Raw genomic sequence first — 24,170 nt, forward strand, 5'->3', positions numbered from 1 at the left:
TTATGCAAACTCAGCTCATATACTACAAGTGATTGAACCGACATACAGAGAGACAGCAGTACCGTCTGACTGCATAGGTATTGCGCAATCCAAGGTGAGGCTCAGCGGGCTGGTGCCTCATCGCACGTCACTTCTTAGTATCTGAACGGCAAATGCGGAAATTCAGCGATTTTGAAAAGAAAAAACACCCAAAATTGGTACATTTAAATGGAAAATGACTGCAAAGCACAAATTACTGATTAAATATAATAATTGAATTTATTTTTTCTCTTTTCTTCCCATAATGACAGGTGAGGCACAGCCTCACCTGCCTCTCCTGACTGCACGTCACTGGAGATGGTCAAGTGTGCCGTGGGAAATTGCCCTCATTAACTGATCTAAAAACATTTCCCATCTCCAGGATTTCAGCTCTCTGTTCATCCAAACAGGCCCTGATAAAACACTGAGGAGTTAGGAATATAAAAGATCGTAAAATACTTTTTCTTTGCGTTTATTTTATTTTATTAAAGACATTTTGATAAGAATGACGGTACCGCGATTCAGCTGCAGCTTCGGCTGTATTTTGGAAAAGTACCGTTCCTTTAACTGTCTCCACCAATCATTCTTGGGGGGGCTTAAATCACATGTCATCAGTCTGACCAATCAGAAGTGGTTAAAGTCTTCACTTCCTTGTCCCGATTTAGCTCGTAAAGTCGCTCAGTTCTAAAAAAAATAGCAGCTAAAGCTCGTCTTTAGCGGTGTAGCTTTCCACAGAATCCGGTATCAGACCGTGGAACAAGTGAACGAAACAATGAAGCTCCAAAAAGCGATCTTCGGCCGTTTTATGCACTACATCTCCCATGATGCATTGGGTTGTGAGAGTGACAGCGCACGAGGAGATCTGTTGTTAAACGTCTTGAAACCAACGAACACACATCAAACTGTTTTTAAATCTTCTAACTTAACTTTTATTGCATCTTTTAGAAAGAAACAGCTGCAGTTTACAGCTTTTTCGCAACAATTATCTCAAAAATACATCTGAGATTGTGGAGGGGCTGTAGATCAATACAGACTATGAGTTTCTCCTTTTTTTTTAAATTTTTGGATGCTGGTGCGCCGCGGGATTTTTTTTAAGGTTAAAGTGTGCCGTGGCTGAGAAAAGGTTGAAAAACACTGCTCTAGATGACCCAACTCCCTATGGTAAAGTGCCTAGGATAGCACAAGGGTTAATCCAGCAGCTAGAAAGTTTTAGTGATCTGATAAGCAGGTTCATTGTAGGTTCATTTCTGTAAGTTCATTTCTGATGAACACTGAGCATCTGACTTTAAAAAAGTCAGCATGCTTCCAGACGCCATCAAATTGTATTTGCTGTCCCAAACTGGAAACAGCAAATGGATAAACGAGTGTACCAAATTTCTTTTTTTCCTATTAGTAACATTTGAAAGAAGAGAGACTTGGAACAGGGTCACAAATGAACAGCATAGGTGTGAATCAATGTTTTGGAAGTTAGTAAAATAAATGGAAACACAGCCAATGCAAACTGAAGCATAAAGAAGAGAAAAGACAAATGTCAAGAGTAAAGGATGAATGACAAATAAGCATTTTTTCCCCCCAATTAATTAAAAATGTGAAAGGCAATCAGTGCTTATCTGCAATGCTCGTCCTTCAGCTTTCTCTGGGGAATTAAACCTTTCTTTCTGTACAAATAAGTTTCAGGTTAGCTAGCTCCAAAAAGAGCTGAACTGAAATTACTTTTCAATAAACTGAGCTGAAAAATCTGGCGACGCTGATGAAGCCAGTTTCAGCTTTCAGGAATTTGGACAGGTTTCCTTTTTTTTTTGCAATGAAAACTCCCCAAGAGATCAAATATTTCAGCCTTAGAGGGGTTTCCCTGCAAGACACGAGGATTCCAGCTAAAATTAATTCAAAAGTTTTGCATCTAAATTTTGCTTGAACTTACTGAATGGTCCATTCAGAGGACTGGGACAAGACGTGAGCTGAAAACTCCCCTCTTTCTGCTTCACACTACTTGAAATGTCATCATTAAAACTATAAGGTCACACGTTTATGTTGGAACTATTTTAGAAATCCATGCTAGATACAAACTCATGAATATTAATGTCATTAAATTCTGTTCTTAACCTGTAAATGTGGTTTTAGGGAATTCAGGACAGTTATTACTGCCTAAAAAACGTAAGAATTTCTTAAAAATAACATTTCTGCTTCCCCAAATTTGCTGCATAACATAATGGTGTTAATTGTTGCGGAGGATTTTTGGTCAATGTTTCCCAAAAATGAGATGTAGCCAAAGCTAATTTTTTTGTTTTTTTTGTAAAGCAGCCCCCCAGCTGACAGGGTTTTTTTTTTTTTTTTTTAGGTTTTAGGAAATGAGGATCAGATTGTTGACTGGTTACATCCAAACATATATGTAAATATGCTCCAAATTACAGATGGGGTCAAACTCTTAAACTTCGTTACAACTGGGTGGTCCAGTCCGGCGCTTTCATTTGACGTAATGGCCTTCCACCAAAGTTTCAACAGTAGCTCCGCCCTAACAGGTCTGTTCCATTTTTCTATGGACCTACAACCAATGAGGGCCCACAAATGTTACAGTTTGGTATGGCTTAATGAGTCAATTTTATTATGGAAACGCTCAAAATACCAGACTCTACCGCTCAGTGGAAAAAAGGCTTTAGAGGTGTATAGGATGGAAGACCTGGTCTATCTCTAATTTATTGTTATTGCCATTTCCAGTAGAGCAAAGGAGCTCATTAAGGTTTGTTTCTAAAGTTTATTCATGTTTTCCTGGAACACGCCAGGTCTTTCTGGTTATTCTGGTTAGCATGGAAGTTGTAAATGGATGGAAGAAAACCCTTGAGCTGCTAAAAACACTGCACTGTGCATGTGCTGGGTCAACTGTGGCACTTATTCTGGTAACACGGAAGCATCAAAACCCTGCTTGATGGCACTGAAATGGAGTGACAGTAAAATAAAGTTTCCAACCAAGTGGTCCATTGTGCTATTTATGTTTAAGTATCAAAGACAGTCACATCGCCAGCTTCTCTGTCTGAACACACAGACTTTGGTTTTCCAGTTGAGACAGCTTTGTGTCATCTGTAAAGTATATTTATGTTGTGAAGTGAATATCTACAACAATACAAAGATACATTCTCCCACTGAAAAAGTTATGTTGAGGTCTGCTATAGTGGAACTGCTTCTCTTGATATTGTTTCTTTGAGTTCACTCTTTTTTTTCTGTGAGCTGACAGCCTGTCCTTCTTGAAAAAAAATCTAAAGTGTTTTTCTCAAAAAAAAAAAAAAAAGTTAATAAAATGACCAAAACATTTTCTTTTCTTTAGATATATTTTATTGTAATAGCATCAAACCAATAAAAGTCATTAAAGTAAAGCTTTGTTTGCTCTTTTTGCACAGGTATCATTTCTTCACATGTGATACAGAGATGATATATACAGACCTGAAAACAGCGATCTGAGAGGGGAGTTTTGTTTTTTATGTCAGCGTTATTCTTTGCAAATGAGAAACTCATGCAGGCATGCTCATAATCCTACTTTTACAGTCTCCTGTTGTTGCATTTCAGAAGGGCAGTACATTTCTAGGTAGGACTTCTGTCTTATTTCCTCACTTCTTTCAGTTATCTTGTTGCTTGCGGTGAACATAGAGCCTGCAGACACATCTCAACACCAAACAAAGTTTCTAATGTTGACTGAATAAGAGAACTGGACCGATTAGGTGTGACATCACCCATAGAAGATGGCTTACCTCAGAGTCCAACTAAATTAAATCTGTTCAGTCACCTTTTTTTTTACGATTTGGACACCGGCATGTTGGAGCCAGACGTCGTCACTAAGCAGTGATAGGGTCAAGTCATCATTTTTATGGCCACCACTCTCACCAATCAGGAATGAGTTTGTTGGACGACCACACCCCTACCACTTGAGAGTGGGCTACACAAAATCTGTCAATCAAACATTTCGATTGTTGGACGTAGGGGCCAGCGGGCACCACATACTTTTACCAAGGCCTCTGATGGTCATATGGTTTATAACTTGAATAACTTGCACTACAGAAAAAAGGGGATTATCAAGAACATTTTAAAAAAAGGATAGCACACCAAGAATGTTTTTTCTGACACATAGAATGGCTGAGCAATAGCTGTTTATTTCTCTGTAAAAATCGATGCGATTTTGGAATGCTGAAGGGGAGGGGTCACTCAGTCCAGTTCTAATCAACATTCAATGATACTGACCCAAATAGGATTTCTATTTAAAAATCTACATCAGCTGCAGTATCATGTTCTGCCTTCAAGTATTTCATTCATTAAACAACATGCAGCTTCTATAATGCTTACACTATTGGTGTATCTAAACATCTGAAGCTATGAATGCAAGTGTGATAAAAAAAAAAAAAAAGAAAAGGAAAAAAACAGAGAGTTGATTTGAATCCATTTAGGCAACCAGACTATGAACTATTGTTCGGATGAAAGGTGCTGATCTCCAATGGGTTCATGGATCTGTTCATTATTCTCCATTAATAAATAGGGAACAATTGCTCACTTGTTCATCTAAACCCATGTACCTATTAGCTATGTATATGTAGCTATTAATTATTATTAAATCATGTTTGTTTCTTAAAGTCAGACCCCTATCATCTTTTGATCTATTTTCAAAGTGTTCCCAGTGGTCTTTTAATTGTGTTTCTGCCATTTTTAGCCAAATATAAAATAAAAAAAACGTAATTTTCTAGGACATAGTTTCTCCTTCCCGTCCTCATTGCTGAAAGATCTCAGTTTACACTCTCTTGCTAGCCCCAACCCAACATTGTAGGTGCAAGTAAAATGGTGAGGAATATTGGAGCTATCCAACTGTACAGTTTTGAACCAGATTCCAGCTCAGATGAGGAAAACAAAGACGTTCAGGGATCTATTTGGTGTTAGTGGATGCATCAGAAAGGAGCGGAGCAGAGAGCTTGTGGCCCGTCCAACGTGTTTTCTTTTTCACAAGTAGGATCTAGTTCTAACAGTGTTTTTTGTCTGCTCCTGATTCCCAATGGCCTGAATATAGAAACACTCAGAAATGCAATTTTGAGCCTTATTTTCTTTACGTGTGTCCTCCATCATGAGAAAAATGCAACAAGAAAACGTTAAAAACACAACTTTATTTGGAGTGGGTTTTTAACCGTCAAAGGAACCAGGGGCCACTTCTGCCACATCATTGTTCAAGTGAAACAAAAAGGGGAAAAAAAATCTCAAAAACGCAATGTTTTTATTTCCAACATCTGCAAAACACAAAATGCAGATGGCAAGTGCAAATCATTTCATTTATTCTCATGCTGAAAGTAATTAAAGTATTTTATGAGCCAAAGAAATGAGGTGAATGGGGCTTTTACATGAGGCACATACCAACTTCTGCTCACATTCCTGTTTTTAACAAATTAAAATGAAAATTTGTGTATTCAGATTATTTTGTGCTGTAAATTCAGACAGATTTAATTGATTAATTAGTGGGCAATTTCTCAGTATACTTAAAAGTTCTGATCATCTTTTTATTAATACTTTCATGAAAGCAAACAAGAAGCTGTCCTCAATACTGACCTCACTGCAGACCAGGAAAATAATCTACTTTGCCTTCTCTTCTTTTACTCCTGCTTCTACTTTTTTCCCCTCTTGCTTATCTGTGTCTATCTATTCTTGTCAGGAAAGTTCATTTAAACTTTATATTTTGCTGACCAATTTTAAATGCCTGTATCTATGTTAGGCTTAACCCTGTTTACTCGCTTTTTGGTGCGGTGAAGGCACGCTGCAGGGCGGTTACTGGCAAGAAGACGTCTAAGAAGATACACTGATAAGTGTTTATGACATAGATTGAGGGCAAAATGGTGAGAAGCAACGTGGATCAGGATACAAGTTGTTTCAATGAGCCTGCATTCATCAGGCTCATTGCATTCATCATGAGTTGCTGTGTCTCATCGTTGTGGTGTTTGGGTTTTGAGGGATTTCTGTTAAGGAACTACAAGGTAGTTTTTAGGATAACATCACAGCAGCGGAGGCTGCATAACGAGACACATAAAATCATGTAAAATGCATTTTCAGCTGTGCTAAAATAAACGTAACAGGTAAGGAAGGATTGGACCCTTTTTTCCTCTTTGATAACACGGCAATCGTTGCTTTAACCCTTGTGCTATCCTAGGCACTTTAACGTTGGGAGTTGGGTCATCTAGACCCACTAGACAGTGCTCTGAACCATTTTTCTTCAATGATTTGTGATCTTCACTGGTGTCCATGGATTATATGAAATCTTTCCACCTTTATCCACCTTTGTCATGGTAGGAATAACACGTCAAAGTAAGGGTGGAGTCATCTAAGATAGCACAAGGGTTAAAGAGTTGGAAGATATCATTCTTAGTAAAAGAAATATTTTTTTTTGGTCCTCAGTGTTTAGAGGTCACCTGAGGTCGGGTCAGCCTTTTATTTTCTTCAAACTAATGATATGACTAACTACTGTCATGGTAGGGAGAACACGTCAATTTAAGGGTGGGGTCATCTAAGATAGCACCAGGGTTACATTTGTCCGCGGCTCATCTGTTGATACATTCTGACAGTGTAGATCACGTGACCACTGGCTACGGTGGCCATTTTGGTCCAGCTGTTCCGTTCTTAGGACATATCATTTTCAGACAGAGGAAACGAACCAAGACCACCTCTAAAGATGGGTCAGAGAGCGGTTCCTGGTCCCGGACCAGGGTCGGCTTGGGTGTATTCAGACTGAAAATTTGTCATTGGGGCAAATTAACTCTGGTTCACCTTAAGCCAACCAAATGTGTCCAGTCTGTATACGCCCTAAAACTCTTGCGGTGCTATGCAGGATTTTACGACTGTTTTTGGCTCCATGTACAAAAGCCATTTAATGCACGTTGAAAGTTAAACCAAGTTTGCCCCCCCCAGGTTGTAATTGCACCGTAGACATGTAGGACCCTTGGTAGAGTGGTGCTTGGACATCACTGCCATCAAGCATCAGATGTCCTTTCAGCGCCCTACCCGCCAATTTTAACTGCACCCCCTTAGTACACTACGGTTAACCGCAACACTGCGCCCCCTGCTGGTTCATCCCCGCAGTGATCAAAAATCCCACACCGTCACAGCTCTACTACATACATACACAGACACACCCTCACAAACACAGACATGTTTTTCACAAGGGCGGTGGGATCTTGGACCATCTGTCCCCTACCCCATCCCTGGAGGGGGGTACCAGGCCCTCGGCGATGGCAGCGGTGTCCCTTGGGTGCTGGCTACCTGGGCCTGGCAGCTCTCTCTCCACGCAGGGAGAGGGATCCCTGAGTTCTCTGACAAGACCAAGAGCCGGAGGGCGGTTGTTCTCTATCTGCTACAGTGTGGGTGTTGGGGGTTCTAGCTGCCGTTGCTGCTGCGGGGGTGGGGGGGTGGGGGTCTTGGTATGGGGATGACTGGGCACTCTCCCTCCTTTTTACATTCCATCATCCATTTTAAACGTACGTTCAAGAAAGCATGTTTAGCACATGGTCTTGGTGCTTTCCCTGTTGTCCTACAAAGCTCTACTTCCTAGCTAATTACATGTAATAATACACATCCGTTTTCATTGGTAGAGGTTAAATATTAATACAATAAATAAGCCACATGAGATTTGATGTTTTTATCAAGTGAGGACACTGAAGTAGACCATAATGAGTTATAAGATAATTAGAACAGTTTCTGCCCAGTTTGTTTTCTCTTTGAAGAGCTGGGACAATATTTTAAAATGCATTATTTGTACATAAAGAGGCTGAATTGCATTAGTTAAGCTAAACTGCAATAAACTGATGTCATTGTTTTTATAAGTAGCACCTCACAGCACATGCATGTTAGATTTCATGTTAAATGGAGTGTTCTACAGCAGTGAAACAATAATTTAACAATTAAATTCAAATAAGAGGTTTAAATGACCAAATGCTGTTTGCCCCCTAAAGTCAGCTAAATGCAATAAATTTCAATTGTCAGATTGTTTTTTATTCTGAAATCAATTTCATGTCAGAACCGTGGACATTAAGTGTTGGGAAAACATTTGAATTTTTATAACACCAATGAAGTGCGACCATGATGATCAAAACCGTTTACATGATTGCACACTCATTTGATCTGAAATAAGGTTTATGAGGAATCGTTTTTTTCTTTGTAAAACTGCAGTGGGCTTTCATTTCACTGTTTATCTTTCTAAATAAAACTAAACTATGACTGGATTTGAAATGCAAAAGAGGGGACTAGAAAGACAAGATGCAACACAATTTTCCCATATATTAAGCCCAATTCTTGCACACATAAAACGTAATAATTCATTTTCAAATAAAAAGCTGTTTTTTTTATTTGTAACTTTTATTGAAAGCCAGTTGTGCTGTTCAGATAACTAACATAAACAGCAAAAGTACTGAAAATAGGACAAACCCTGAAGACAGTTAACTTTACTTTCATAAAATAGCAAAAATAATGACTTTGCACCTATAATCTACATCAGACAACATAAAATATGAGAAGCAAATCTCCTGCAAGACAGGATGTTCAGCGTCAGAGATACTAAGTGGAGGTTTAACTTTAAAGACCCTCTCCAATCATCTTTTGATCTATTAAAAAGCTTTCCCAGTGGTTTTTAATTAGGATTTTTAGCTAAAATAAAAATAAAATAAAAACCTGTGTTGTTTTCTAGGACATAGTTTCTGGAGAGCAGGAAGAGTTCATCAGAAATTCACCTCTGAGCTGTGAGCAGGACAGTTGGTGCGTGAGCCTCTGCTCATTTCCCACAATCCCTTTGTTTGTACCCTCTTCTGCTAGCTTACAGCCCCTCACAACCCCAAGCTAACATTTTGCGGTGCAACATAATGGCGAGCAATGTCGAAGCTATCCAGTCTTACAGTGTTGAGCCGGATGCCAGAGCATACAAGGAAAACAAAGACGTACATGGACCCATTTGTCTCCAAGTGGATGCATCGGAATAGAGCGGAGCAGGGAATTTGTGGCCCACCCACTGTATTTTCTACTAAAATTACGCTCTTTTTTTCATCTGGTCCTGATTCACAATTACTTAAATAAAGAAATACTCAATGTGATTTTAATCTTAATATTCATTATATAGGTCCCCCATCATGAGAAAAATGCCACAAGAAAATGTTAAAACCACCCTAAACAAGGTTTATCATCAGGGTGGGTCTCTAAGCTAAATAATCTAAAAAAAGTCAACTGGATGCAAACATGATTCTCAGAACACACTAATAGAATGATAGATCACCTCATGATCTGTGCAAATTTTAGTAACGGCATAAATGAATCCTCTTGGGGTGTTACTGGTCTGAAAAGATGAAGGTTCAGCTTTCCTTCACACTCCTTTCCTTCAATGTTGTCCCTCTAATGTGTATCCTGCTCCTTCCTGGCAGGAGTGTGTGGTCAATGGGAACAGGACGCGCTCCATCTGCAGCTCAGCAACCTGCGTGAGGTACAGTGAAAAGCATTAGCTGCAACGCCCCGCTCATTTGCCAACCCGTGTTCATGAAGGGATGTGTGTAGAGGGGGCTTCAGTGAGGGGGGTTAGTGAGAGCGAGAGCAGGTGCTGGAGTGATTAATGGCTGATGGTGTGAATGGCCACGGCCATCGCTCCCTGAATGAGGAGGTGAACTTGTGCTTTGTTTCTGCAGCCAACAATACAAGCGAGCAGCACTCAAACACCACGCCGGAGGTGCTCCTCGCAGACGCTTCTGCATTTAATGAATGCGGCGCAAACTTTCTGCTCTCTCCGCCGGCAAATTCTAAGCTTTTAACAGTGACTTAACCCTCTGCTAATGCCACAACCATCTGCGGCTTGTCACATACTCACTTTAAGGAGGGATGTAGCAGCAATTCTCACACAGACCTAATGCAGCCCCCCGTACAGCTAAATGGAGGCCATCTTTTCTTGATTTCCATCCTCCACTCAGCCCTCTGAACCACATTTAAATCTTCATTATCTGAAGACTTGCTGTTACCCAAAGAATTGAAATCAACAAGAGGATGATGTCTTCTCCATCAGCCCTCAAAGGCTTTTACAGAGAAAATGCATCTTCTGTAAGTTCAGGTCTCTGTCTACGCCTGGATAATAAGCATAGAAATGAGAGTATAAACAGAGCTCTGCCTTGAAAACAGCACTATAGACTATATGGTGTATGAGTCAGTTCATTCACTCGGCTCAGAAAGCAAATGAGGCATTTCAATCAGCCCAGGATCAAATCATGTTTTCTTGTTTCAAGGCTGTTGCAGATACTCCTTTAATGTGATTTGAAAGCACATCAGCAGAAAGAACACTAAGCTGAATGTGCGCCTTCCACGGGAAGGACAGAGGCCACAGGTGGATGCTGGGATATGAGAAGTGCAGACAGCAAAGCGCATGCTGCAGAAACATGTGGGGGTTCGCTTTAAGCTGACTCATTTCTTAGACAATGGCTATATTTATGGTTTACATGTATTAGTACAATTCATGATATAAAAATTTACATTTAGAACTCAGAGAACCCAAATAACGAGCACAGCAAGTATTTCTTTTTGCTTGGCTTGTGCTTATCTCTTAATTTATTTTTCCTGTATAAATTCAAATATTAGTTGAATTATCATGAATGAACCTGCTCAAGAATGTCTCACAGAAAAAAAGAAATTTTACAAAACTAGCCTTTTGGTATTTAGAGGCACACATTTCAATGTATTTGTTTTGCTGAAAAATAAAAATTTCCGCTCTGGTAACATGCTGGTTTCAGGCAAGGCTGTCCCGACTTCTCATAAGTGCTGAGTGACATTGAGAGCAAAGCATATTAACCAAAAAAAGAAAGACACCCCCCCCCCCCCCCCCCCCCGCTAAAAACAGATTTATCTGTACACTTTAAAAAAAGAACAGAAAGTAATGCATGGGAGAAACTTGAATGGTTGGCACAAGTTTTACCTTTCTAGTCACAGAACCCTATTGCACCTGCATTAAATTAAACTGCCAGACAATTCTGCTTTTTTTTTTTTACAGCATTTGAAACAACATCAGCAGTTTAACACTAGGACTACTTCTCAAAATTTGCTATGCCTTAACTTGGTTAAAAAAAATCCCTATGTACCAATAAGACCCTGACTTTTTCTAAATGTGTCTACAATTTATTCTAACATTTTCTTTTATCACTAAAATGGAGATCTGGTTATTACTACTCAAGTCTTGGCAGTCAAATTGACTCCATGTCATGTTTTGTCATTTGCTCCATTTTCCTGATCTTTTTTCTGCTCTTTGTGTCTCTGTTTTTTTGAGCGCTCTAAAGTTAAAACCTAGACCTTCGTTGGACAAAAATGACAAAAAAAAAAAAAAAAAAAAAAATTACCGTCTGGAGGCTGCCATGAATTGGAAAAGGCCAAGGCCATATACATTAATTTTCCCATGAAATGAAACTAATCAGGTTTTAATATCTTGATGACAATTGAACACTAAATTAGAAATTTGTTTATTTATTTTCCTGATGTGTTTTTACTAATGGTATAACAATTTATCGACTTGACAGATTAATCAATTTACAGTATTCCTACATTCCAACCAGATCAGTCTCAGGCAAGTTGTAAATCAGATCAACCTATACCGGTATAAAGCTGTTTCAAAATGAAATACATCAATTATGTGGAAATTGGAAAATGCCATTTGGATTGAGAATTGGTAGGTTTATTTCACTATGACGAGAAAGCGACCAAGTGCATCACAGCGGACGACACGCATGTAATGGCATCAAAAACTGATCAGTCCATCATTGCAGTCCAATGTTTAGAAACACTTTGAAGTCATGTGACCATACAGAGTGCTAGAATGTTCTAAGAATGTTCCCTTAGGATTCATTGGATGTGGAAAAACAGTGGGCTAAACTTTAGGAAACTAAAATGTGAATGGATTTGACATTCATTCTTGTTTACATGTTTATTTGTTCACATATTTAATTAAGTAATGCGATCAATTTTTTAGTGCGTTCAATTAATTGTGACGTGTAATCATTATACTAATTTAACAATATTTTAACTGCAATTATTGTTAACCTCAAAAGCTTCAGTAAAAAAAGCCTCATTTTGAAATATTTTCATTGTGGCACAGTCAAAGATCAAATTGCAACTGAACACTGGCTTTTTGAAGTTTTCCTAATATAACAGACTTCTAATCTTTACATTTATACCAACAAGGGGGATTTTTTTTTTTTTTCAATCTCGAACAATTAAGAACAAAAAAAAAAAAGAACAAAAAACAGGAGAAAACATCAGGTCCATAGTGCTCAAATTTAACACATAATTTTAGTAAGAACAATTTTCTGAGCAAAAAAAATCTGTGATACCTTAATTTACAGTTTACCATCCCATGCGATCAGCCCTCCACATGCCCTTTTAATGTATCATAACAAACACCTCGTCGAGTTTTATCCCTACATAATATATAATATCTGTGGCGTTGTGGGCTTGTTTGTGTTAGTTCTGTGAAGAACTACAAAGTCGCATGTTGACTACACCACAGCAGCAGAGCGGTGTGTGCCGCGTATACAGCATTACGCAGAAACCAAGGATATGTCCCAATTCCCACCCTAATCCTTAACTACCAAAAACATATATAGTGTGGGACTAATGCCCTGGATTTTAAAAACAAATTGGGCACTAATTTTTTTTTTTAAACGGCGAATATAAAGTGAAAATCATTACATTGTGTTCAGATGATAGTTTAAAAATGTTTTACATAAATACATTTATTCAGAATAAATTGTTCAAACGCATTGCTTTGTGGTCTATATTTGGCAATGTAGCGAGCATCGATGCTCGCAGAGACTTTTGGGAAATTTGTAGTGCTCTAGATTTTGGAACTGTAGATTCAGACAGCCCTACAAAATGGCAAACGCACACTATATAGTGCATTATGTAGTGAATAGTGAAGGAATTCAGACACACTCCAAGACTAGCAATGGAAGCAATGCAAAAGGCATATTTAAAGGAGTTCAAACTAAATGGTCTTACAGTTGGACCTTTGTTTTTTATATTTTAAGAACATAATAATTATAGATTTAAAATGAGATTAATGCAATTAAGAAAAAATAAAACACTCTGACTTGTCCAAAATTGATTAATCGCAATTAATGTGATGATTTGACACTCATAAAGTCATTTACATTTGATTCTCTTACAAATAAATACAAGGGAATCTGGAAACCTTCACCTTGACTGTTCAGTATCCAGGTATTTATCTCTGACAAATGGAACCAAGACTGACTGTGAATCATATCAGCAACCACCATTTATGATAGGAATCAAATTGTTAAAATGAATCGTTACACCGCTAGATTTTTACCACTTCTTTCAAATACTATTAGATCTTCTCAATATAATCCAACTTGTATAAAAAATACTGTCCTAGAAGTCAAAATAACAATATGGTCACTAAAGTAGTTGAAGAATTCCCGTATATCAGGTGTTAACTTGTGCAGTGTGCAAGAAGCTGTGGGTGCAGTGCAAAAGATTGCAGGCCAAGAACAAAAATAACATTACTTAACAAGAGATTTATGTGATTGGAAGTTTTAAAAAGCTCTGCTCTTTTTAGTGGGAACACCAACAGTCTTATCTAAACTCTATATGATGTCAAACCAGCTAAACTTTGTACCTGATGGCTTGAACCCCGTCAGCTGCACTACCTGTTAAAATCAAGAACAGATCAGAATTTAGCTGGTGGAATGCGCAGATGCAGTGACAAAGCTGACACGTAGCTTACTTGGTTTTCTGATGCTTGTTTCATGGAGAAACTCACAAAACTCTCCTTTCTGAAACTCTCTGATAAAAGAAAAGAGATATTTTAAATTAGAATTGGCTTTTGTCTTCAGAAACCCAAACATTTATTTGTGCAAGGCCAAAGTCAAGCGGAGTGTAAAACAAACAAAGCCCCAACTTTTATCACACAGAGAAACAATGAAGCTCTTGATATGAATGACAAAATCAACAATTATGTGATTTTTACAGCCTGAATTGTTTTTTGTCAGAGCTGTTTTGTTCATCATCCTGACTTATAACAACAGGCTTTTTAACCACGCTTTACACAAACAGGACAGACTGCTGTTGGCGGGATGCTCTTGATGAGCTGCTGATGTCCAGTGAAAGTGAATGAGAATAATTTGCAGTAAACATAAACACACAATTTCTGTGCAGCATGCTCTTAATTCTGAACTTGGATGATTTTATGCTGTTTTTTTTTTTAATCAGAGTATTCCGTTTGAATTTTATAGTTAACCTCTTAAGACCTGACGCACACATGCATGATGTCCTTAAGTGTGGACATGACATTTTGGGTTATATTACCACAGTTTTTAATTCTACTTAACTGTGGCCCGTGACTACATGTGTAGAGTGTTGGCTCAAAAAATAGTTCAGGGCTGAAGAGGTTAAAACAATGATTTCTGTCAACAAATAAAACAGTGTAACAACACTAGCATACGCATTTTCTGGACACGTTCCTTTTAAGTCTAATTATTTGTTCTTACATTTTATCAGGAAGCACTGAACCACTCTGAATAAACCTTTTTTGTTTCCACGATGTTGTGTTGCTTTGCTAAAGAAAGTGCAAGCAAAGATGGAAGTAATCCACCCCAAGGCCAAATCCAAATTTGAATCCTTAAAAAACTTTTTCGGACAAACCACACCCCTCTAAATGCCCCAAAAATTGGAGGGGTGGGGAGACACCTACATAGGAGTAGGGGAAGAGTACGGATTTGGCTCAAGAGTGTGCTCTGAATAAAAGAATAGATGAGGAATGAAAACAATTGTGTTTTTCAGCGACGTGAATGCAGCCAAAAACCTGTTTAATTTGTTATGCAATTAAATGTAGAAGTATATCCCATTTAAAACAATGGTGTAGGTGGAACCACAAATGAAAGGTCTATGAAAGAAGACACTGCTGGTCCTGATGGATTTTGTTCTTCAAGGAAACTGAACCTTAAAAGTTGATTTAGAAGAATAACGAAGATAGCTGCTCATCCAAAAACCTTCTTAAGTTATTTCTGACTGCTGATGGAAATTTTGGGTTGTTTATGTAAAGACGATTACTGACATGGGGCAAAAAAGTTATTTAGTTAAAGGAGGAGATACAGTGAATAATCTCCTGATTTTCAGAATAACCGATAGATGTTGTGTTGGGTCTTGGTGTGGTTCAGAAGTGGGAGAATTCATCTGTTGTTCCCTTGTCTGTGGGGATGTGAATGGGACCCTAGTCCCATGAGCAAAGATGCCAAAAGTGGATTGTACATTAGGGACATGAAATCTCTGAAGCTACGTTGAGACAAGAAAACGTGCATTACTAAACGCAGGTTCTTGAACATGTGTTTCTGAATCTGCTTGTCCAGTGTGAATCTGATGTACACACTGGACAAGCAGAGAGGGGTTTCCTCTTAACTTTTTCCACTGTGTACTGACACATGTCCTCCACCTGCAGTTGGAAGAGGCCAAGTGGGAAATTTTTAAGTGGTGCAAATCTTGTACATTTTGGTCCAGTTTTTTTTTTTTTTTTTTACAGTTCCATCCTGAAGTATGAAAGACTTGGTGTTATAGAATTCCATCCGAGCAAAACTGCAATAATTAATTTCTCCTCCATTATCAAATTTCAAACAATTGGCAATGTGAATTAAAAAGGACGCCATCCGCCAAAAAAAAAGTATAACGCAAAGATAATTTGCTTTGTCCTAATAATGCTTCATACTTAAACAGATGCTAAACATAAATAACCTACTACTAATGAATTACAGAAGAAGAAAATGACTTTTTTGGGGCCAACACTGCATACCATAGATGAATACAGTACCTTCCTAAACAAAGAACCTTTACAGCTGCTTATAACTTTCTGTAATTAGACCTGAATACTTTATAGTTTGCCTACCATTCTTAATAACCAATGACATGGAGGTGGAACTGTTGGCTCCTGACGTCTCACTGGTCTCTGGACTGGAGGGAGTTGGTGGACTGCGGCTCCAGGAGGAAACAGGCACCCTCTGGGAATGTAGGAAGCTGGTTGGCTGAGAGCAGTTCTGAAAACATATCCCAATATTTATGAGGAAGAAAAAAACATTTCTGCCACTGGGTGCTTTTTGTGTCCACTCACCGTGAAAGATAAGGCCTTTCGCTTTTCTTTGATCCTTTTGATGGCATTCCTCACCTACGCGAGAGGCAGCAGAAGGTTTCTCCAAAAGGGCCTCTCTTTCTGCACAGTTCCATTCTGCCTCAAAGGCAACACAAACCCTAACAATGGAACAAATGCTTCCTTACCTCACTGTTGTAAACAGCATATACTAAAAAGATATAGAGGCCCTGTGAAGAGAAGCAAGAAAAATAAACTTGATTAACAACGCGATTTTTGTTAGTTAATGTTACTTTGTTCTTTCTTATAACTCCTCAGACAAGTTCATTTAAAAGTCCATGGCTATCAAGTCAGAGAAGGGCTTATAAAAAATAAAAGTTTGTTACATTTCATAGGCAAGTTGCCAAACTGCTCAAATGAATGACTCGTAGAGCTGAGTAATGTCTCTAATTTTATGGTTTTAAATTGAAATGCAAGTTTTTTGCTACACACAGAAAAAAGTTCTCTTTAAAATTTTATTTTCAAATTTAAGGGGAAAAGTTAACTTGTCTGAAACTTTTCCCTAAAACCATGTTTAGTTGAATTTTAAAACAAACAAAAAAACAATAAGAACACCACATGTGCCTTCAGACATTTGGAAAGTTTAAATATTATAAATTTGAAGGCAGGGCTCCCGTGTGACATATCAAATAACTCTATTAGCTTTACTAAAGAGACAGAAAATACATATATTATTAACTAGTTTAGATAAATCATTTAACTTTACTAATCTGATGATTTAATCAAGTTTTTAAATTGTTGTTATTGTCATAAAAATATTATAACATCACAATTCCTGCAAAATAAATTCCTGTAAAATGTTGATGATCATGTGTATCTCTATATTCCATAGGATCATTTTTCCATGCAATAAAGTTCATGCTATCTGTAATTATGAACTGACTTCTTGGTTCTTTTGTTATCAGACACGGGTGGTGTCAAAGTCAGACACAACTTCATCAGAGTCGTCACTCTGACGAAGACGTCGGTCGAAACATGTCAGGTATTTGAAAACACAACTCGGGTCAGATAACAGAAGAACCAAGAAGTCGGGATCACTTTTATTTTACTTCTCTTTCTGTGCTGGCGTTAACTGACTAATGCTCATTGAAACCAGCAGAAAGGGCTCTCGTTTGTGGGATATTGAAACTTGTTCTGAAATAGATACTGAGGTGGTTCGGTCAGATCTGGTGATCTTTTTTCTTTGAATTGTGTTGTAGTTTCTTTGAATTGTGTTGTAGTTAAGAGTTGATGTTAGCAGCAGCTCGCTGAGACTGAGCCCTTTTTTCTTCAGCCACTCTTTTCTACTTTTGATGCGTCTTCAATGTCCCTTGCTATGCTGCTTAAATTGATCTATTCTGCATTGGCGTAATGTTTTCTTTCACCTCTGGTTTGACTTCATGAGGTGGCTCTTTTGTGCAGTTTCCAAATTTTCCTTGGGAAAGTGAAAAAAAAAATTCCTTTAAGGACGAATTTGGTTTTAGGAAGAAAAGGGCATCTTGTTCCTCTTGCTTAACCTAAATATTAACTATGGAAACTTAAAATTCTATCAAATACAAATCAAAGCTCCAAAGTGTGACAGATTTGGCCACATATGTTACCTCAGTTGTTAACATTGACTGTGTAAGAGAATTGGACCGAGTGAGAGTGACATCACCCATAGAAAATGGCTCACTTATGGTTCCAACAAACTGAACTCAGTTACTGAGACCACCTACTTTTGAGGCATCTGATTGGTCAGTTTATAACTTGAATAAGTTGCACTACAGTGAAAATACCATGAATAAAAATGAGTAATTTAGCAGCCCCGTGACCCCGAAAGGGAAAAAACGGAATAGAAAATGAATGAATGTTAAAAAATGAAAAGCATCAGTGCAAGAATGGTTATTTTGACAAATAGAATGATTGAGTAATAGCTGTTCATGGGATTTCAGCTTTTTGGGACCAGCAAGAACTTCCTATTTGGAACGTTAAGGGTGAATCAGTTCAGTTCTCTTAACGAAGCAGACAATAAAAATGTCACGTCACAACAATGACCTAACCATTTGCGGTACAGTGGTCCCTCACTATGTCATGGTTCACCTTTTGTGGTCTTGCCATTTTGCAGAATTTTTCAGTGCAGTTTTACATGCTTTTTTTTTCTACTGTGTTCTGCATCCTGATTGGCTGTGGATTTTGTCAATCGATCGCCTCCATGTTGTGACTCCTGTACAGAACACGTTCAGCTTCTCAGCTTGTTAAATCTTCGATTGTAAGTAAATCTTTGGTTTTATTCCATAATCCTGGATTTATTATTCTATGAAGGTGTGAACTTTGAGATTTTAAACAAGAAAGAAAAGTGTGAAAATGTTCATGTCTCGCTGAGTAAAGTGGATCAAGTGTGTAGTGAAGGTTTTACAGCCTTGAAACATCAATATTCTTGCTTCACGGATTTCACCCATCCTGGGTTTCGTATGGAATGTATCCTTTGCGATAAATGAGGGAGCACTGTTTGAAAGAATCTCTGTGACTGCGAACTTCTCCGTGTTGTTCAACGATGAACATATTAATCCCAAATTGTGATCTAAACCTGTTAGAGATCATAAAAAGTTCTTCCCGAATGTGTGTGCGGGCTCAGCTGCAGTCAGGAGGTGATTTGTAGTCGGATTTAGTATTGTACCCTCAGAATATGAGAGCACATTAAAAGGAAGATTAAGAAATTAACTGTCAATATTCAGGCTTGATCACGATAAAATTTAGAAAGAACTGATCCCGATGAACAGGTTTTACTCCAGTTGTGCACCAGCAGTGCCGTTTTGAGAAGAAACCATTCCAATCAGTCAGATCAGGTCCCCGGAGAGCCTCATGGCGTCATCTAGAGGCAGCCAGCTGCACAAGCCAAATTATGGTTCAATTTTTCAGCACGCTGATTGTTGCAAGACAAAGATTGTCTTGTAAATTTACTCTTTATGCAAGATCCTAAACAGGTGACATTCTGTCAGTGGTACTGCACACACCAGAGGGAAAAGGTGCCGCCTAATGAGTACACACAGCTGCTTGTTTCAATTATTGTGGGGACAATATGAGGATTTTATCATGTAAATATGGATGATTTACGTGAGAATTACTAAAACAAAGGGACATTTTAGTTCACACAAAACAGTTTTAGGTGGAAGTTTGATGACAACTTCAGAGAATTCCATACTTGGTCAGTGGATTAAATTATTCAGAACGAACCAATTTCCTAAAAAAAAAAAAACAACACAATTTTATGCTTTAGGAACTTTGCCGAAACTAGACGTTGTTTTGCAGCACAGATTGGAAAATGTGCTTAACTTAACAAACCTAATTTTTATTCAAATTGTTTGCATTTTTCTTTTAAAGCCAAAAATGCAGATATGAAGGGACTGCATGTCTCAGGTAAAAAAAATAAAAAAATAAAAAACTGGTTTAACTTTTTATGCGACAGTGTGCTGCAATTTAAACCAAGTGTAGGAAAAATTTGAAGATTACACAAGTTTCCAAATATTTGTAAATTGTGTTTGCGCTACAAAGAACCTTCCAGTGATTAAAACTGCACACAGTGGGCCAATCTCAAGATAAGTTCTAGGAAAACAGCTTTTAAATGTCCCACTGTAACTTGATTTGACTTCAGACAGAACCGGACACACTATTCCGCCAATAAATATAATTGACAAATATTTCATTTTCTTTTAACTGCAACACACAGCTTGCAGAAGACCTATCTCTGCTGAGCCTTTTATTGAGAACAGTTTTGTTTCATTACCACCTCTCCCTATTTTCATAAAAAGAAAGGCTGGCTAGGCCTGATCCTCCTACCTACATGAGGAAAAACTCCTACTGTAGTGTTATCTGGCCTCAAATGGACACTGGCAGTAAATCTAAATTAACTAGCATCTCTTTGGGGTCACCCAGGGGCTAGCTCATTTTGATTAATTGGAGCCCGGGAAGGGCAAAGAGGGGTGGGAGAGGCATAAAAGGACAAGTAAAGAGAGAAAAGGCACATTTTCAGAAAGGTGTAAATGAAACAAGGGCAGAGTAAGGAAAATGGTGAGTAAAAGCAGTTAATGGGAGAGGAAGTGAATGACATTTTATTTGAGGAGGAGGGCTGAAGTCGGATGTGGTCTGACCTGTCGTTCAAAGCAAAGATCGCTGCCTCCCAAACACACGAAAGACTCTCACACATACTATACGAGTGAAGAAAAGATATGGTGGATTGGTTTTCAAACGACAGGCAAAAATAGCGAATGTTAATAAGTGCAAATCACAGGAAAAGCATCAATAGTTCTTATGTGAACATGTAAGCATATTTGACGATAACACCGCAATGAATGTTTTCAGTTTTTTGCTGCAAAACAAATCCGTCTATTTCAGATTGAACATGTTTTACAAAAAAAAAAAAAAAATTTGTATCTTTCCACTTCACATGATTTGATATGCATCTAAATATTGTATTACCAGTGTATGGGGTGCACCATCAATAAATGGTCTACTTTTCAAACATATGTCATATATATAAGGTGCACTGAACTATAAAGTGCTGTAAATGAGACCAAAAAGTCAGATAAATCTGGACTTTATAACACGCTACGCGTTAGCCACGTAAGAATTGTAGCGAATTCACAATACTGTTAAGTCCCAACCTTGTTTGCGACTTTTAGGCTACTCCAGTGTAACTTAGGTAAGGCAAATACAGTAATTACATCCTGATTGATTTTATACCTTTTTACCAACATAATCTTGTTAATATCTGTTTTTGATAGGGGTGTGACAATTCATTTTAACAATAATTCCATTTCATTCACTTTGAATTCTGGTTCATTTTGAAAGCTTTCACTCACCGACCTAAAATTGATCCAGAACATCTTTAACCAAGACTTCAAACCAGATAAATACCTGCTGCTGAACAGTCCAAGTGAAGTTTTTTTCAGATTCCTTCTATTTCTTGCAAGACATTCAAGTGTACATTAAATATGTGTACAAACAAATGAGTAAACAAGAATTAATGTCAAATCGATTCACATTTTAGTGTCAAAGTTTAGCTTACTGTTGCTTTTCCACATCAAAAGAGTCTAAACAGAACATTATTAGAACATTCTAGCACACTGTTTGGTCACATGTCTTTGCTAAATTCAAAGTGTTTCCACACATTGTCTGTTGGCTGCTGTGATGACACAGCGGACAACATTAGAGTACCTTAAACATATCATGCCTCAATCTGTAATTTTGAAACCATTTTTTAATGGCATTGGTCAATCGATTCGATTCTGCCTCAGATCGATCTGATTTGATCGTTGGAATAGAAATCAATTGGATTAATTGTTTCACCCCTATTTTTGAACAGATACTGCTGTTACTAGATCCAACAACTAGATCCACTTCTCGATAAGCATCTGTATCCTTTACATCCCCAGTTTTCAGATTAACTGTTGAAGATTCTATTACACATACTAGTCATCCCAACGTTCTTTTTATTCGGATTGTCATTGGTTACTTCACCAAAAAGCTTTTCAGAGAGAGGTTGAAACACAAAAGATAAACCAAGTCTAGTAGACAGATTATTTTACCCAATACTTTCACAAAAAAGCTTCCTCCGTCATATAGTTTTTCAAGGAAATTGAAGGAAAAACAGAGAAAACCTCCAATGGTTATTCAAAAATGATTAATCAAATTAATTACTATTTGTTGTTCAAAAAAACAAAAGAAAGGTCAGCAAAATAAGAGTATGTATGCTATTTACAAGATGAAAAAAAAAATCAATTACTAAAAAGCACATATTAAAAAGCATTTATTTGATCTTCTGTTTAAAATGAACAGAAATGTTTTAAAGCACTTTTCACAAAATAGATCAACATTTTTGAAACTGAATTGAAACACAAAAAAGGAAACTGCTAAATTGAGGAAATCTTGCAATGATGACCTTTATTCACCATATCTTTATTCACCAAAAATAAAAAACAACACATAATTGATTCTAACTGACAGTATTATTTTGGGTTAAAAAAAAGATTATTTGTCTCCATGTAATGCAGTTTGAATTCCCAATCACCTTTATCATAGGAGTAAGTCTTTAAAGATTTGTTTTTGGTTTGTGGTTCAGAGTTGCACGCTTTATTGTCCAAATGTATTCATTCACATTATGTTGAAAAATTCTATGCCTACATCTATTATCCCTATGCTTCTTGAAAAAAGAAATTCAACAGGATTTGAGTGGGCTGTTTCAGACTCAGAGTACAAATGTTTATTTGATTTGATTTGTTGTAATTTGTGACATTGCTACAATTATTACATATTAAGTTAGGTTTTTCTCTTTTATATTCTTGTTCTGTATTGTAGTCAGTTTGCTTTGTTCATGACATTTATAACCTAGCTTTCTTTGTGCTGTTGAATTCTCTATCATTGTGCATTCATTGTCTTGTTCGTTATACACTTCCTCAGATCTTGGTTGTAAGATTTTCAGGGCTTCCTATTGCTATGGGTTTCCACAAAACATTTACTTACTTGGAAAGAATTGAGAGCGATGAACACATAAGCCATGACCACAGACAGGTGGACCAGGACTCCACACAGCCAAGTCAGACCCAGGACTGGCAGCAGGATGAGAACCGGGCGAGTGACAGCCCTATAGACACACGTATATAGTCAGATGAAATGAGAAAACATTGTATGGTCCTTTACAGAAACACCAACAAAGGCATACTTGCAAGATCAAGCCAAGCTCTGTTTTTTTAGAGGTTCAATGTCAGCCAGGTGCAGTCAATTAGCTTAACTTGATAGACTGATTATCAGCTGGTGTGGATACCTTTGTCTTTGGAAGCATAAAGCTAAATCAAAATATGTTAGAAATTGCCTTATAAGGCAAAAAAAAGAAAAATGAAACCACCTCTAAATAATTATTATTGGAAAGTATAATGCCTAAGACTTATAGTACTTTGTGTACATTCTATAAATAAATACACATTGTTTAGAAAATTGCTACAAGACCCATTGTTTCTAGGTAAAATTAATCAGGAGTTTGGTTTGAAAATTTGAACAAACTCAACGGATTCTGAAATGAATCTGACCAGAACAAACTGAAAAAAGAGATATTTGGTAATATTTCAGCAATCTATATTTGTTTGACAAACATAAGCCCAAAATATAAAGTTTCTAGTAGCCTACTGCAGAGGAATGTTGATGCTTCAGGTTTGTTTTGCAGAAACGTTCTATCCAGCTGCTAAAGCTTGACCCAAACTGGGTAATGAGACCGAGTAAGAGTATCAACAACAGCAAAACTAACGGCACAAAGGAAGGAAAAACGCTACAAGATTTACTATGCAGTTCAAAATCTTTTTAAGAAAATCACAGCATCCTGTATTATTAGGGTATGTACCTTTTATCATCTAAAATTTATATCATTTCTTTCCAACATAATATGTGTAACGTCAGATTGAAAAGTCTTAAAAGAAGAATTTTAAGAGAAAACCTTTTTAAATATAATAAATATGATATTTTAATTTACAATAGCCAAATATTTGTAAGCCTTGGTACAGTCTGGTATTTTGAGCATTTCCATTATAATTGGACCAATTAAACCGTACCGCATCGTTCCATTTTTGGGCCCCCATTGATTGTAGGTTCATAGAAAAATGGGATGGAACAGTTCGGGTGGAGCTATTGTCATCACACAATGAAAGTCGTTGATTTCTGAAAGGTCTGTAACGATAAAAGTAAGCGCCAAATCAGCGCTAATGTTTTCGGCTGTATTCCTCTTCATCGTCCGCAGTCTTCTCTCAAACAACTTTAAGTGCTTTTTATATACAAAGCATCAAAAACTAAGCGGAAAAAAATAGAGCTGCTGGATGACCTCCATTGTAGTTGTTGATATATCACTTTAGTTGAAGCTGAAAAACTATGACGCAAAGCTATGCAATCGGTTTACGCCCCCGCGCCACGAGGGTCCAACTTTGAGTGGAAAGGCTCATATGAATTATCTGAACCATTCTAAACTGTACCGTAC

At 37.5% G+C, this 24,170-nt stretch overlaps 1 protein-coding gene across 4 annotated transcripts in view; it reads right to left on the bottom strand.

Annotated features, from left to right (window-relative positions):
- Positions 1 to 8,363: 8,363 nt before the first annotated feature.
- The window catches only part of adgrd2 (adhesion G protein-coupled receptor D2), a 56,777-nt gene continuing 40,970 nt past the window's right edge, over positions 8,364 to 24,170 (bottom strand). For all 4 annotated transcript variants that reach the window (XM_078952538.1, XM_011479603.4, XM_078952539.1 and 1 more), the window contains 7 exons: positions 22,673 to 22,793; positions 16,321 to 16,362; positions 16,157 to 16,210; positions 15,935 to 16,082; positions 13,784 to 13,842; positions 13,676 to 13,706; positions 8,364 to 9,484 (listed from right to left, as the gene is read on the bottom strand). In XM_078952538.1, the coding sequence (XP_078808664.1) occupies positions 9,477 to 9,484; positions 13,676 to 13,706; positions 13,784 to 13,842; positions 15,935 to 16,082; positions 16,157 to 16,210; positions 16,321 to 16,362; positions 22,673 to 22,793 (463 nt within the window). In that variant the 3' untranslated portion in view covers positions 8,364 to 9,476. The remainder of the gene's footprint in view (positions 9,485 to 13,675; positions 13,707 to 13,783; positions 13,843 to 15,934; positions 16,083 to 16,156; positions 16,211 to 16,320; positions 16,363 to 22,672; positions 22,794 to 24,170) is intronic.

Source organism: Oryzias latipes, chromosome 9, assembly GCF_053564925.1.
Source record: "Oryzias latipes strain Hd-rR chromosome 9, Olatipes_Hd-rR_3.1".
Classification (NCBI taxonomy): Eukaryota; Metazoa; Chordata; class Actinopteri; order Beloniformes; family Adrianichthyidae; genus Oryzias; species Oryzias latipes.